Genomic DNA, 16,669 nt, shown 5'->3' on the forward strand with positions numbered 1-16,669 from the left:
TAATAATAATAATAATAATAATAATAATAATAATAATAATTATTATTATTATTATTATTATTATTATTATTATTATTATTATTATTATTAATTATTATTATTATTATTATCATTATTATTTTTTGTTGTTTTAAATTATAACTTAAATTAGGTTAATTGTTAATTTATATATAAATAATAATTATAAAATTAATTATATTTTTGATATGTTAATTATTAAGATAATAAAAAGTAATATTTTAATTGTATTTATTTATTTATTTTATCATGCTGAATAAATCCCTGCTGCCCTGCAATATATGAATATGTTACAAATGTATATATGTGTAAAGATTAATACACATTCAACTACTTAATACATTTTCATAGTACATTAATAGATATACAGATAAAAATACTATATTTTATCTATTAAGATAAAATGTATTATGTATTTTATCAATAATTATTATAAAAATATCAATAACAAATATGGTCAAAAATATAAATTGAGTATTTAACAGATGTGTCTGTGCATAAAGATTAATACAAATTCTACAACTAATTCTTTCGTCCTGGTACTTTAATAGTTAGAACAGATTAATAGACTATTAAGATAATAAAAAAAATATTTTATTTTATTTTATTTTATTTTATTTTATTTTATTTTATTTTATTTTATTTTATTTTATTTTATTTTATTTTATTTTATTTTATTTTATTTTATTTTATTAAAAATAAAGCTGCAGAAATTCCACATTTCGTCTCTGTAACAAGGAGCATTCAGAAGACAGATCGGTGCAGGACAGTTTTAATATTTCCGTGTTGGATGCCCTGCAGTGCATTATGAACCCATCCACAGGGAATAGGCTTGATCTTTCCACTGATCTCCAGCGTTCTCATTTAGTCTATTATAAGACGAGGTGGAGGCCAGTGCCGCAGTTCCCACTCTCCACCAAAACCAACGCCTTTGCTTGTACCCCAGTACTTCTGCCCACCTGCCGAGGGACAAAAAAAAAAAAAAAAGACACAAAGAAGCACATTTACCTCATCTCTCCCTGGTGCTTTGGATGTTGCCCTCTAGAAGCTAAAGTAGTTCAGCTCTGCGCCTCTCACCGAATCGACTAAAAGAAAGAGCTTGCAAGCATTATGACCATAATGGGCTTTAATGAGCATCGAACGCCTATTATTCGAACGTGCGCCAACCATTTTTGGACCGCGATGCTATTAGAGATAAAACAAAGATTGCATGAAAATCGTCCCTGCGTTTTATTGAATGCCTAATCAGGCAAGTAATCAATTAAGCGCATGATTGCATTTGATTTTAATAGCTCTACAGTATATGAAGAGGCTCTATTTTGGCCTCCACTGCCTAACTGTTAGGCATAGCTGTAATTAGACACAGCATGTCCTCATTTAAGGAAGGTCTGTAAGTAATTAGCATCTAATTCCATTGTATCCGTAATAAGGAGAGATGGCATTGTCTTTAAAGAGGCAGTTTCAGGCAGCCGGTTTAGCTTTAAATATTACCCAGGGGTCACTGAATTTAATAAACTCAATCTTAAGGAGAGTTCGAAGCAGTTTTGATCGATGTCTAACCACGTTTGATATCAAGGGGCGAAACATTCGCTTTCAAAACAGATGCGTTTTTTTCTGACACGCAGTACCAGGGGGACCATTTCAATGAATGTTAATGAATATTTGAATTTATCTTAATTGATGAATCCCCGCCGCATCTGTGTGATTCATATGGGAACTTATAGCTCGTAGCGCACATGCTAATGCTAAAGGTTGAGTATTCTCTTTGGTTGTCTTTCAGTTGCTCGCAAGGGGACTTTGTGACACACACAGCATGGCTGAACAGATCGAGTATACTCTACGCCGGAGAGGATAAGTGGTCTGTGGACCCGCGGGTGAGTCTGGTTACTCTGAGCCAGGAGGAGTTCACCATTAAGATCGAGGATGTGGACGTGACAGACGAGGGCCAGTACATCTGTGCGGTGCAGACCAGCAGCAGACCTCGAACCACATCCGTGCACATCATCGTTCAAGGTGAGTATTTCTGAGTGCTAGGGCTGAGTGCTTTTATACGCTGTTGATTTCTTTTTTTTCAAAGGGGTACTTCATCTTGAAATGAAAATACCACCATCATTTAGTAGTGCTCGTGTCGTTGTGATTCTTGCAAGAGTTTCTGACTCTCTTTCTGAATGAATAAATAGTGTGGAATATTCAGGGAGCACATTTCTGTAATGGGCATTGGAGCTGCGAAGCTTCAAAATGACAAAAAAAGGGCCATTAAAGTGACATTAACGTGTGATATTTGTGGTTTTATTTTTTATTTAAAGGGGATGTTTGCTTGACACCATTTTCAATCTTGCGTGTTCAGTGGCTGTTCATTTACATGACAATTTGGACTCTTAAAATGCTAATTTTTGACAACAGAATTGTTATCTTCTTTGTATGTCACTTACAGAAAGGATCATTTTTGAAAACTGAGTATTACCTATTGAGTCTATAGGGCCATGCATCGCCCATGCTGTCGCAACTGGCTTGCTTGGTTTGAGACTTATTGTTGCACATCGATGGATTTGCTCTTCAGTGTTTGGACTTTCAGCAGTGAAAATTAAACCACAATGAACTGAACTAAACTGAAATTCAATTCTAAAAACTGGACTGACCGTTTAAATTTACTAGAACTTCTATGTTTAGCTGCTTTGACACAAGCTACATTGTAAAAGCGCTATGGAAATAAAGATTAATTGAATTTAATTTCATTTAATCGTGATTATATTCTCATGTAAAAAAAAAAATCCTGTAATAGTAAATATTATGTTTTTGAACCATACTATGGTGAAGTACTTAAATCAATCAGTTGTGGTAATGCTGTAGTTCAGTAGTAAACTGCTATAGTAATATTGTACTTGTACTTGTATCTGGTGAGCGACTCCCTTCATCAGCACGCATGATCGCATTCATCTAATTTGATTAAACTAAGCTTTCTAAATTATGGCTACATTTTACAAGCAAGGATTCTGACACAGCAACATGAAGCAGATGCTTTACAAAAGTTGAGTGTAAGGGGGAAACACGTCAAACTTAATGAAACATTTGAGGGCACATGAAACCATCCTAAAGGCAGCGGAATGCACAGCTTGTGACATCATCTTGCACTTTCACTGAGTACATTGACATGTACACCAACACTCCGATTTTAATATGATTTACAATCTGGTATCGAAATAGCCTCAAATGATACCCAATCCTAATAATAACAACTGTAGTATACAGTACAATAAACTTCCTTTAGTATAGTATAAAGCACTATAGTGTTTACTATAAATAAATAAATTAAAAAAAAAAAAATATATATATATATATATATATATATATATATATATATATATATATATTTTTTTTTTTTTTTTTTTTTTTTCTCGATGTAGGTTTGGACTGATTAATGGATTAAGAGGTATGATTCGTAATATGGATAGAAATATTTCCAGCAATGAACCATACTTTTAGTCTTTACTTCAAAGTATTTAAAAAAATATGACTTCAGGAAACATGTGACATAAGTCATACAATTAATTTTTATGTTGTTATGTATATACTATTTTAATATAATAGTTCAGCAATTAATTTAATGTTCTTTACTAGACAAAAAGGTGATGTAAGACTTTAGGAGCATAAAAGAAATATCAAGATCATTGTGATTTGTTTTTTATTTATTTATTTATTTATTTTTATTTTTTTTTTTTACAGATGTCAAACCTGCCACAATGCACACAGTGCATCACATGTGCCAGACAAGTTTGTTTATATAGCACATTTCATCTAAAGTGCTTTACATAAACAAAAATACAGGAAACATAAAGAACAATAAATATAAGAAATAAAAACAAAGAATCAAAATGATTAAAAACAGGTTGGAAAATTATGGTGCAAATGCCTTGTTGATGTCAGAGGAGAATGGCCAGACTGGTTTGATGTAGAAAGAAATTAAGAACTTACTGTTAATAACCACTCGTTACAACCGAAGTATGCAGAAGAGCATCTCTGAATGCACAACACATTGAACCTTGAGGCGGATGGGCTACAGCAGCAGAAGACCACACTGGGTGCCACTACTGTCAGCTTAGAACAGGAAAGAAGATTGGAAAAACGTTGCCTGGTCTGATGATTTTTGACTTCTGCTGCGACGTACAGATTGTAGGGACAGAAATAGGTGTATGTATGTATGTATGTATGTATGTATGTATGTATGCATGTATGTATGTATATATATATATATTTATATATATATATATATAAATATATATATATATATATATATATATATATATATATATATATATATATATATATATATATATATATATATATATGTATTTATATATATATATATATATATATATATATATGTATTTATATATATATATATATATATGTATATATGTATATATATATATATATATATATATATATATGTATATATGTATATATGTATAAATATATATATATATATATATATATATATATATATATATATATATATATATATATATATATATATATATATAAATATATATATATATATATATATATATATATATATATATATATATATATATATATATATATATATATATATATATATATATATATATATATCATCTTTAATGCTTTAATGGGGGTTTTGTCACTTTGTGGTGCTTGGCAGTACATTAACCCATTACAAGTAGTCAATGTGCTTAACTGAGCAAAAATGTCTAAATGTCTATAAATATGCAACATTTATTGTATACTTCATGTAAAAGAAAGTCCTACAACTTTCATAACGATCCTCAGAGAAAGTAAATGTAAGCAATCCCTTCTGCGTGCACATTTGCTCATGTTGGATGAGCTGTCTGTATGTTTGTACAGGTATAATAGCCATTTTTAGGAGGCCATTTTTCAGTATCGGTTAGAAACACCTTGAACTCCAGTTACGATATTGGGTATTTTAATGAAGTGGATAATTATGTAATTAATGCTGATTGTGTAAAACCTTGGAGGTGCATTTTTTACTCCTGATTTGTGGGTCCAGTGTTAATATGATTGATGGCAGTGTCATTCCTGTGCAGTGATGCAGTAAGTCATAACAGTGGCGAGCGGAGCTACAGTACTGTACACTGGCTGGGATTTAGAGCACAGCCGCTCACCACTGCAGAATTTCAGCCCTCTGTGCAAGACTCATTATACTGCTGCAATTTGGGATAATCTTTTCTGCTAGTTAATTGTTCATTCCAGCACAATTTCTCAATTAGATGAGTGATGAGTTTAGAAAAGTACTGGGGGAAAGTTTTTCTAAACTGTGTTTGGTATGAACATTAAGCGTCATGTGTTAAACATAATAGGTATCCTTTTGAATTAATTTTACAAAAGTGATTTAACATGCAACGATTTGGCATGATTTACAGTGATCAATGATTTCGTAACAAACATACTTTTTTTAAAAGTGATACAAAATTTGAATTGAGGCTATTTTTAAATTAGTTTTTCTTTAAAATTATATAGGGATTTCACTTAAGGAGTGTCTAATTATCCCTTGAATCATGAAGATCTTGGTCTATGTATGAGCTATTGTTACACTTGGTGACCTTTTAGAGGGCACTTTTTTGAAATCAATGGAATTAGTTTGGTCTTTTTCTCTATTGTTCACTATTATAATTTTCTTCATGATGACATGAAGCCAATGAAATTCAGTCAGCAATAGGCCACTGTCTAGCTGGTGTATTTGCATACAGCAATCTGATTGGCTGATGCTTCTGAATCCACAATGCAATTCGGCAACGCCTGACGTCACTTATTCAAAGTGAATGGGAAGGGTTGAAGCTGATGGGGCGTTAAGACTAATTTATACTTTCTGCGTGAAGCGCACACACACGCTACTGAGCAGCCTACGTGTGGATGCATAGCCCTCACCGTCAGGGTCGCTGACGGCACCTCTCAAAAAATGTAACTACACATCACAACAACACGTAGCGCAAGCTCTGTGATTGGTCGGCTTGGTAGCGCTGATAAGTGCGGGTGGGACTGAGAGTCGCGTGAGTCCGTTGGAGCGACTGTTTACACGTGTCGAGTCCCATGAAGGAGCTCCAGATGAAAAGTTTTATTTTGTGTTTGTCTTGTGATTAAAGTTGTTGCACGTTCGCTAGTTCCTGCCTCAACATTTTGAACCACTTGTACATTAAGGAAGCATTTAGAAAAAAACAAAACACCAGCGAAGAAACTCGACACAGAGAAACATAAACACCTCACTGCCAACTAGCGTTTTGGAAGTGTTATTGCAGAGCAGCAGAAATAGCGTGCAGAAGTTTGAATGCACTTCTACGCATGTTGCATGCGCTGTGGGTCACGCTGATCACTTGACGCAGAAGTATAAACTAGGCTTTAGGCACAACCATTATTCTTCTGGCCAAACTTCCTTCCTTTAAATCCAAATGAGCTGCTTCTCCCCGCAGACTGCTCCAACATGTGTGTTGGTTTCTCATGCATTATGTCAGATAAACAGCAGTCAGTTATTGAGACAGAAACAGATGAAGCTGAAATAAGGTCATGAGTCAAAAAATACCAAGTAAGTTTATTTGATGTATTTTTGGTGGAGTTTATTCAAGCCTTTCTGAAATGATGAGTCACACAAAAATTCAGTTTGCAGTACACATACACGCATACATATGCACATTTACTGACATGATGTTCCAATGGTAATTATTGTGGTGGGGCCTCAAAATCACTGGGTTTTGGATCCTAGTTTTATATAAGTACATTTAAAATAAGAGACTTGCCGGGTTTATATCACTCCAATATGACTGTGGGCACACTTTACACAGAGTTCTGTCTAAACAGCTTACAAAAGTTCCTTTTTATCATAGATGCCCTTTAATTAGGTTACTATTTTTTTTTTAAATATCTCATTGTGCAAACCTGAGTGTGCATCACACCGATGAGCAAGCTTGATAAACCACCTGTATGAACCTCTTTCTTTCTGTATGCGACGGAAACTTTCCTATTAACAGTCTATTATAATAACTTTGTAATAATAATGCTAATATAAAATAATTTAGACTTGTCATGGCTTCTATAAATTGCAGCTTTCAGCTGATTTAAAGTGCTTCTTTTATCTTCATTTGTAAGTCGCATTGGATGAAACCATCTGCTGTATTGATAAACTGAATGTAAAAATATAATCCATTCCATTCTTGAAAATAAGAACATGAATCCCTGCTCTTCTAGTGAGTTGTAAATTAAGTTTACTGTAAAAATGTGTTACACAAATATACCCATGGGGAAAAAAGCTATATTTAACATATGCATATTACTGGTTTCTTAAAAGTTTTATCTTTTTGTTCCAAGTTGTACTTTTTGTCCTGAAAGTCAAGAAAGGAAAATAATAGCACCAATGAGAAGAATCCAGAACAGGTCCACAGAGGTCCAGTTATTAACTTGTGGCTAATGGTTGAGACCTGAGTTTTGTGTTCGTTTATACGTTGTGGCTGAATCTTTGTTTGTCGTAATTAACCTGACTGACCCATGGATCTGAGAGAGCCTTTGATCCACAAAAGAAGAACTTACGTTGGGTCAGATGAGTTCAGTCTTGCGTCAGTGGAAAGGACTGCTCAAGACATCATCAATTAAACCCAACGTGAGATCAAAGAATGGGCAGAGTTTGAGGAAGAGCTCTTCCAAATATCTCTCTCTCTCTCATATCTGCTGAAAATTGTATGAGTGCTGCTTGCTGAGGCAGACATTACTGGTGCTCAGACTTTGAGTTAAGATTTGAACATGTGTATTACTCAAGTCAAGAGAAGTCGTCTCTATTTCTATAGAGCTTTTACATTGTAGATTGTGTCAAAGCAGCTTTTCATTGAATAAAAAGCCATAACAATGTTTCAGATTGTGGAATGTATTCAACATACCAGGCCGGCAGGAAGAATGCTGGTTTAGTTCTAGTTAAAGGTGTCATAGAATAAAAATCTGGAAATACTTACTGTAGGTATGAATGGAAACCCACTGGATTTACATGAGGAAGAGGAAACAATGTTTTTTGACGCTCAAGGTGTTACCATGTGGCCAAACACTAACTACATTTCTAACTGGTGAATGACATGAACTAGTGGGTTTTCTGTTGTCGTGTCTCGCGATTTTAGGAGGCATGGCTTCGAAACACAGTCCCTCCCCGCTGTCCAAAGATAATAAGCTAAGCTGTTAGCATTTTGACAGATCCACCTACTGCACCTTTAACATACCAGACAGTGTAAAAGGCTCATTCCTGGTCACCAGACTTTTCTGACAGGGTATTCGAGTGTCACTGAGTGACAGATGTGATAGTATGCTGTCGCACTACTATACTGGAGTTATTATTAGTTATTATAGTTAGCGAAATTTAGCGTTTTTTAAATTATCTGTTTTTTTTAAGTATGGAGGTAAAACACGAACGCGGTTATAAAAGTGTTAAAACATGTGCTTGTTTGTTGTAAAAATTCATGATAATGACAAAACAATACTAATTCGTACATCTCCTGACTTCGGTGCGCAGCCATGCTGCGGTTGTGGCTGGTGTATTCCGGGAAACTTTCTTCCCCCTTGGTTTTGAGTGTGGTCGTGAAAAATCTCAGTATTAAGGACTATCTAGTCCTTCCAATTAGCCCTACGCCTTCAAGCTAAAGAGAACTGGGACACCCCTACCCATACTACATGTGAACGCACAAAATGAGGGGTAAGGGCTAAGGGGTACCCTGCTAAAAAAATCCAGCTTAAACCAGCCTAGGCTAGTTGGCTGGTTTTAGCTGGTCAACCAGGCTAGTTTTAGAGGGTTTTTGGCCACTTCCAGGCTGGTTTCCAGCCATTTACAGCCTGGTTTTAGCTGGACAGGCTGGGAGATGAACAGCTAAAACCAGCTTGATCAGCCTAGCCAGGCTGAGAGCCTAACCAAAACCAGCTATGTCCAGCTTAAACCAGGATGGTCAAGCTGGTTTTAGATGGTTTTAGCGGGTCACTTTCCAGCCTGACCAGCTTAAACCAGGCTGGAAATGGCTGGAAACCAGCCTGGAAGTGGCCAAAACCCCTCTAAAACTAGCCTGGTTGACCAGTTAAAACCAGCCAACCATTCTAGGCTGGTTTAAGCTGGATTTTTCAGCAGGGTAAAATTAGTATTGAGCTTAAAAGTGCTCTGGCAGACCTGGAGATTTACTGAATGGATTCAAATATAGTAGAACTCAACTGTTTAACTCTAGGGGAGTTGTAAAATGAGCCTATTTCCCCCCCAAAAAAGTGGAGTGTTTTTACAATCATCCGTTATTTTGTTGGGTTTTGCATGAACAAGCACCACTCTGATTTCTGCATACCAAACAACCATATAATCAACACGCCGTCAGCCATCTGTCATCATGCTACTGGCTTAAGCTTTAGTTTTCCATATAGCACAACTGGTCAGTTCAAGCCTGAGCATTTACCAGATCCAAGTCGTCTGCCCTGTTGCCTTGGCAACCTAGTTCCAGAATGCAGCTTTGATTGAGGGAGAGAAGAGATGTTTCTGCGCGAGGTCAGATTCTGCACAATACCTGCACATAACAGCGTGTCCACAGAAATACAGCCATAAACCGCAGTTATCAAACATCATGCAGCCCTGATTGGTCTCTGTGGCTGTAACCGCAGCTGGAGGCAGACAGACAGACAGAGCAAAAGGAAGGGGAAAATGTGTGAAAGACCTCAGCTGCTCTATCTTTATAGTGTAAACTGCATATTTGAATAGAGATCCAATTTGCCGCTCCGCATGCAGAAGCAAAGGCGCGCTCTTCAGATTTATGGTAAGAAATGAGTTGGTAATAGGTTGAATAAGCTGGTATTATGTAAACACTGGGAGTGGCTCAACGAACACATGTTTGGGACAAATAGCTTTAAAGATAACTGCCATCGTGAATACAAGCATAGACCATCTTACTTAGTATTTATCACTAGAGGGCAAATATTGACAATCATGCTGAGTTTGACATTGCTTGTTTAAATGGATATCAGTGGAGTTAAAATGGATATCAGTAAATATTAGCTGATTAAATGGATATTTCACCCACAAATGAAATCTCTGTCATCATTTAATCAACTTAAACTTGCTCAAATTCTTTTTTCTTTCTTTTTTCAGGCACAATTTTAAGGATCTTAAATCTTCTTCTTACATGTTTTATATTTAATTGTATTTATTTGACAGTTTTAGATTACATTATAACTTTTTTTTTCATTTTGATTGCAATTAAATCATTTTTTATCGCATGTAATCATATCCTATTCATTTGATCATTTATTAGAAAATGAAGACATTTGAAGATAAGTTTATAATTTGATAACAATTTCAAATGTATTTTAGATTTTTTTTCTTTTTTATGCACTTTAATAAATGCATGATCATATGCAATCTTTATTTGCTATAATTTATTTTAAATTGTATTTTTAGACAATGAAATACATGTTTCCTTGTTTTTATTAGCTTTCTTTTCTTCTTTTTTTATTTTTTTACATTTATTGTTTTTAAGATTATGTATATGGCCTCATCTAGCATCATTCACCCAACCATCCATCCATCCATCAACCCATCAGTTCACCCACCCATCCATCCATCCATCCATCTATCCATTCACCCACCCATTCCATCCATCCATTCATCCATTCATTCATTCATCCATCCACACACACACACACACACACACCCACCCACCCACCCAATCCATCCATCCATCCATCCATCCATCCATCCATCCATCCATCCATCCACCCATCCAATCCATCCATCCAACCACCCACCCAATCCATCCACCCACCCACCCACACACCCCATCCATCAATTCATTTATCAACCCATCCACTTTTCCATCCATCAACCCACCCATCCATCCATCCATCCATCCATCAACCCACCCACCCACCCATCCATCCATCCATCCATCCATCCATCCATCAACCCGCCCACTTATCCATCCATCAACCCACCCTTCCATCCATTGATCCATCCATCTATCAACCCTCCCACTTATCCATCCATCAACCCACCCATCTATCCACCCATCTATCCACCCATCCATCCATCCACCCATCCATCCACCCAACCAACCAACCAACCAACCAACCAACCAACCAACCAACCAACCAACCAACTCCCCAACCAACCAACCAACCAACCAACCTACCAATCAACCAACCAACCAAACATCCAAACATCCACCCACCAATCCACCCATCGATCCTTACATCCATCCATCCACCCACTCCTTCATTTATCCATCCACTCACTCATCCATTTTTCAATCCACCCACACACCTTGCTCAAGATTTTAACGTCAAACCATATATCACAGAGTAAAGTACTAGTACCGGGTTGGACCCCATTTTGCCTACAGTACTGCCTTAAATCTTCAATACAGGTTCAACTTATCCATCTACCCCTCCACCCACCCATACACCTATTCATCCTTCCATCCACCCACCCACCAATTCATCCACCCATCTACCCACCCATCCATCAATCCATGCACAAACTCGTCCACACACCAACCTACCCATTCATCCATCCACTCACCCACCATCCATCCATACATTCATTCACTCACTCACCCACCCACCAGTCCCACCATCCATCCATCCATCCATCCATCCATCCATCCATCCATCCGTCCATCCATCTATCTATCCACCAATCCACACACCCCTCCATTAATTCACCCACCCATCCATCCATACATCCATTCACAAACTCACCTATCCCTCCATTCATTCACCCACCCATCCATTCATCCATCCATCTATCAATCCATCCACAAACCCACCCATCTACACATCTACCCACCCATCCATCCACCCACCCACCCCTCCATTCATTCACCCACCCACCCATTCATCCATCCATACAACCAATCATCCACCCACCCACACATCCACCCATCCATTCACCCACCCCCCTATCCATACATCTATCCATCCACATACCCGCCCACTCATCCACCCACCCATCCACCCTATCCATCGAATAGTAATATTAAATGTTTGGTTATGGTTTTATTAAATTCTTTGCAATGTTTTGCAAGTATTTTGCATTGTATATTAATATTTTTATAGAGATTGTTTGTCAAATTTCTGCCAATTGTTTTAACTGTACCAATTTCTTAATTAAAGAAACTTTATTCACAATTGAAATAAATACATACTATAAATTCATCAACTTTACCTTCTCTATCACCTTTAGTTTCATACATTCTTCAATCACATTTGATTTTACTCTCTGTCTCCACATCTTCCACTACATTCCCCCAGGCTGCGACTCTCCAGAAAGCCACATGTGTCTAATGTCACTGTGCTCCAAATGCATCTCTCTGTGAAGGTGTGAAAGCTTTCGGCGTTCCCTGACTACCGTGTCCTTATCCTTAATAACCACAGGCAGTTGGGTGTCTTGGTCACGGCATCCGCACTGCAAACACCTGAAGTTATTAAAAATCACGTGGCGATGCTTGAATGTGCCCCTGTCGTTTCTGAAGCCTGCAGGGTTAAATGGTATTTATGGGTCCTCTAACGAAGTGGAGTGTGATAACATGAATAATTGCATGCAACCGGGGCCTCCAGACAGGTCAAAGCGGTAAGAAGACACAACGCTTCAAGCTGTTGGTGTTTATTAATGAGCTTCAGGTACCAGAAGCCAACATCTGCCTGTAATGTAAGCTGTAAATAGGTTTTCTAAACAGCCTTTTAATATTAATGTTCACGTGCAAAGATTGCGGTTTCTGTTGTATTCTATATTTTTAGCATTTTGCTTCATTATACGACTTGTTGTAAAATTGGGGGTACATTTCAAGCATTTTCCATTAATTTTCTTTAACTTGGAATGACAAACATCAAATTAATAATTCACAGTAAAATAATTTCATTGTTATTTGAATTCAGAATTATCATAAAATAATGCAAAATGCTTAAATGTGATATGAAACCTTTATTTTTGGTACTGATAGGTGTTTAACTTATTGTTAAGCATTTTTAAATCACTAAAAGAGTTGACATTTCCTGCCATCTTGAGCATACGCTCCAAATTCTAGCGTCAATCCAGATGGATCAAAGGGATGTACTCTTACCGGACACTTTATTAGGTACACATTACTAGTACCATGTTGGACCCCATTTTGCCTTCAGAAATGCTTTGATCCTTTATGGCATAGATTCAACTAGGTACTGGAAATATTCCTCAGAGATTTTGGTCTTGAGATTTTTGATATCATCATGCAGTTGTGGCAGATTTTTCAGCTACACGTCCATGAGGCGAATCTCCCATTCCATCACATCCCGAAGGTGTTCTACTGGATTGGGACCTGGTGACTGTGGAGGCCATTTGAGTACAGTGAACTCATCAGGTTCATGAAACCAGTCTGAACTGATTCAAAATTTGACAATGCACATTATCCTGCTGGAAGTAGCCATCAGAAGATGTGTAGACTGTGGTCATAAAGGGATGAACATGGTCAGGGATAAACATATTTTAGGTATAAAGGGATAAACATTATTTAGGTAGGCTGTGGCATTGACACAATGCTCAATTGGTATTATTGGGCCTAAAGTCTGCCAATAAAAAAATTCCCCACACCTTTACACTACCACCAGCCTGAACCATTTTTACAAGGCAGGATGGATTCATGCTTTTATGATGTTGATGCCAAATTCTGACCCTACCATACTATCAGCTCTTCTGCATACATCTTTTGCGCCCATAGAACTGCCACTCAATAGATTTTTTCTTCTTTTTTACCATTCTCTATAAACAATAGAGATAGTTGTGCCATTAAAAAAAACCTAGTAGATCAGCAGTTTCTGAAATGGATGGGCTGTCTGGCACCAACAACCATGCCACGTTCGAAGTCACTTAAATCACCATTCTTCCTCATTCTGATGCTCGGTTTTAAACTGCGGGAGATCGTCTTGACCATGTCTACATGCCTAAATGCATTGAGTTGCTGCCTAAATGAGGGATTGACTGATTAGAAATCTGTGTTAACAGGCAGTTGAACATTAGTTGTACCTAATAAAATGGTCGGTGAGTGTAAATTCATATTATTTTTTATCATATTTGTTTTAAAAAAATGAATGCATTATTTACTGAAATATTAACATAACAGAGTTAACAAAAAAATTATCAATTTTTTATTATTTTTTTTTTTTATCAGTGCTTTAAAGATTGTTATGCCAATGTATAACCCATCTAACAGAGTTGACAAGAATTTAGGCACAGAATCTATTTTTATTACTGAAATATCAAATAATTCTAAAAATAGATGTTTTGATGATGTGGCATGAGTTTTTAACTATTAGAGTAAACACACAAAAAGATAAATTAAAAAATAAAGAAATAAAACGTTATAATTGAAGCTGAATGTGTGATTCAGGAAGTGACAGATAAAAGTACGCATAGTTGGAGTCTGTAAGTTAATATTACAATAATATTAACAATAACAATGTAATATACGAAATGTCTCTAAATACACACACAAACATTTTTTTTTCTAGACAACTTTAATTAGTGTTATTATTGAAGTAGAATAATAAATAAATAAATAAATAAATAAATAAATAAATAAATAAATAAATAAATAAATAAATAAATAAATAAATAAATAAATAATAGGGTTAACTATTCTACAAGATACAAAATGTACCTGCAATTCTAGAATCACACATATATTGTACAGCAGTTTTTATATAATTGATGTGAATCGAACAATTATAAAGTTCACAGAGTTATTTAGTTGACTGACTTTTGACTATGAGTATTTTTCATTAAATATTTGCATTTAGCTACTGAGAAAATGTATTATATTTGAAAACCACATATACAGAGCGGTCATATAGCGTGACCAAATGCCCCATCTTTTCCTGGATTAGTAGTGTCTTGACGTATTAAAAAAAAAACTGTTACCATCATTGTGTTTTATCCTATTTAAATTTTCACAATGACTAAACAATGGGAAATTTTGTCACATAAACATACATTGTAAAAATGATTGCTGCCTAAAATTCTTTCATTCATTAACTTTGCTTTGGTTTACACCCTTTAGTCATCAGGGGTCACCACAGCAGAATAAACCGCCAAATTATCCACCATATGTTTTAGACAGTGGATGCCTTTCCAGCTGCAACCCAGTACTGGGAAACACCCATACACTTTTACATTCACACATATACACTACCACCAATTTAGTTTGTTCAATTCACCTAAACTGCATATCTTTGGACTTTGGGGGAAACCGGAGCACCTAGAGGAAACCCATGCCAACATGGGGAGAACAATCAAACTCCACACAGAAATGCCAACTGGCACAGCTGGGACTCTAACCTTTTGCCTTCTACTTACAGTGCTAACAATTGAGCCACCATGGCTCCACGTAAAAAATAAACAAAAAACAAAAAAAACATGTTTTGTGATTTCACATTTTTACAGTGTGGCCTAATAATTAATAGTCTTGACATAACAGATTTTGACCATCCAATTACATTTAAATATCAATCCAGTTGAGTGTTATCTACAGTTAACAGAACCAATATCTACCTCATCCAATGCTCTCTGTGTTGTTTTATAAGATATATGGTCATTATTTCATTCTGAAGAAAACACTGTAAAAGATTCAACTGTTAATGAATCAAACAGAGTGAAAAAAAAATGTGAAAACAATCAAACAAACAGTCAATATTTAGATCATAGAGAGATTAAATGGAAAGTGGAAATTACATTTTCTATATAAATAATCACTCTAAAGCAACATGATAAACTGACAGCCTTATTTTCTAAAGAAGAGAAAATAAAACTGTTGTGTTAATCATTTAATTTAACCATGCTTTATCATATATACGTCAAGGGAGTGAATCGTGATATTAAGTCCCATTAAACTTCAAAGCCATTTTAATCTTCATTCTTGCTTCTTTTTGAGTCTCTCTTGAAACATTGTTTTTCTCTTTCTTTCTATCCGTCTGTCTTCCACCAACACTAATGCATTATAATACGAATGCTATTTTAATAAAAAAACACCTTGATTTCACTGCATACACATTCTCGATCTGCATTTCCGCACAACAGCCATTAATTTCTGTTCTCCGGCACTTTGTGTCAGCGTGGGAGGGAACTGTGCTATGATCATGTTTGCAGAGGCGAAGCGTGTTAACACCAAAACTAATTCATGCTAATCAAAATAGCCGTGCTCCAGAGGTCTCGCTCAGAATACCAGTTGAACCGTCAAATTTCCCCTCCATGCAGTTGTTGATGTATAATAAGGTCAAGGGGAAACAAAGCCAACTCCTCCTAATCTTCATAAAGCTGCCGCTGCCATCCACATTTATGAGGGAAAGACTGCAGATGCCTTAGGGCTGTTGGCTACAATGACGCTAGCTCAGATTCTCTTTCCTGCAGATGTAGCATGTCAGAAACACTCACAGGAGCATCGCTCTTTAAAAGAAGTATATTATTTTGGCTTCAGCTACTTGTTGTTGAAGATTGGTTAGTTTGCTGTGTTTATTGGATAAATTGCTTGCAAGCTTAGATCATGTGTGCCAAACGCTGTTAAATGAGAAGTGTGTCATGTTGGACTACTTTCCTCATCCATGCATAAGATGAAGAGACAGCTTTAAGTAATTA

At 36.0% G+C, this 16,669-nt stretch overlaps 1 protein-coding gene across 15 annotated transcripts in view; it reads left to right on the forward strand.

The window, feature by feature from the left end:
• ntm (neurotrimin) overlaps positions 1-16,669 on the forward strand; it is a 631,630-nt gene that overhangs the window by 523,550 nt on the left and 91,411 nt on the right. For all 15 annotated transcript variants that reach the window (XM_073914151.1, XM_073914154.1, XM_073914152.1 and 12 more), the window contains 1 exon segment: positions 1,799-2,031. In XM_073914151.1, the coding sequence (XP_073770252.1) occupies positions 1,799-2,031 (233 nt within the window).

The sequence above is a fragment of the Danio rerio genome, chromosome 10 (genome assembly GCF_049306965.1).
Source record: "Danio rerio strain Tuebingen ecotype United States chromosome 10, GRCz12tu, whole genome shotgun sequence".
Classification (NCBI taxonomy): domain Eukaryota; kingdom Metazoa; phylum Chordata; class Actinopteri; order Cypriniformes; family Danionidae; genus Danio; species Danio rerio.